The sequence below is a fragment of the Epinephelus moara genome, chromosome 11, assembly GCF_006386435.1.
Source record: "Epinephelus moara isolate mb chromosome 11, YSFRI_EMoa_1.0, whole genome shotgun sequence".
Lineage (NCBI taxonomy): Eukaryota > Metazoa > Chordata > Actinopteri > Perciformes > Serranidae > Epinephelus > Epinephelus moara.
In genome coordinates, this window is record NC_065516.1 from 37,194,245 (window position 1) to 37,195,268 (window position 1,024).

The 1,024-nt window shown below is 48.0% G+C and overlaps 1 protein-coding gene across 2 annotated transcripts in view; it reads right to left on the reverse strand.

The window, feature by feature from the left end:
• LOC126397832 (receptor-type tyrosine-protein phosphatase mu-like) overlaps positions 1–743 on the reverse strand; it is a 152,830-nt gene extending 152,087 nt beyond the window's left edge. For both annotated transcript variants that reach the window (XM_050056826.1, XM_050056825.1), the window contains exon 1: positions 413–743. In XM_050056826.1, the coding sequence (XP_049912783.1) occupies positions 413–494 (82 nt within the window). In that variant the 5' untranslated portion in view covers positions 495–743. The remainder of the gene's footprint in view (positions 1–412) is intronic.
• Positions 744–1,024: the final 281 nt, after the last annotated feature.

Consider the following 1,024-nt stretch of genomic DNA (forward strand, 5'->3'; position numbering starts at 1 on the left):
GAAGAGGAGGAAGAAGAGGGAGACAGGAGGAAGAGAGGAGGAAGAGGAAGGAGAGGAGGAAGAAGGAGAGGAAAAAGAGGGAGAGAGGAGGAAGAGGAGGGGGAAGAGGGAAAGAGGAGGAAGAGGACGGGGAAGAGGGAGGGGAGGAAGAAGAAGGAGAGGAGAAAGAAGAGGGAGAGTAGGAAGAGGGAGAGGAGAAATAGTAGGAGAAAAAAGGAGGAGGAGATTTTCCAGCTGGAAACTTGGATGCCGACACACAGAAACAACTCCCATGTTCACACCGCTCCTCCTCCTCCTCCTCCTCCTCCTGCTGCTCCTGGACCCGGACCCCCTCACCCACAGACCCGCCGCTGGTCCCCGGGTTGTCCCCCCGGGTTGTCCCCCCGGTGTGTCCCCCCGGTGTGTCCCTTACCTTTGAAGGTGTCCGCCCGCGCGCCCGTTAGTCCCAGTGAAAGCAGCGCGAGAGAGAGCAGCAAAGTTCCAGTCCGCTCCATGTTCACACCGAGACCCTCCGGAGCGCGAGGGAAAACTACTGAGCAACTCCGACACACCACTTCTTCTTCTTCTTCTTGTCCTTCTTCTTCTTCCTCCTCTTCTTCCTCCTCCTCTTCTTCTGTTTCTGTCGCTTCCTGTCTGTAGCTGTGGGGCTGACGGACAGACGGACTGACTGACGCTCTCTCCGCTTCTTTTTCCTCCGTTTCTCTTCAGACCTGAGAGAGACTGACTCCGTTTACCGAGCAGCCGCTGACGTCACGGGAGGGGGGGCACGAGAGAGAGAGAGAGAGAGAGAGAGAGAGAGAGAGAGAGAGACGTTTATTTATTATTTTATAGTTTTAAATAAAACTTCTGTTTTTTGTTACTTTAAATTATTATTGAAAAATTATTTCAGTTTGTATTTTTATTGTTTATTTAATTAATTTTTCAATTAATCAAATTATATTTTACATATTTTTAAATTCTGTATTTTTTTTTAATAATAATTAATCGAACCTGATTTTATTTCATATTTTAAATTGTAAGGTCA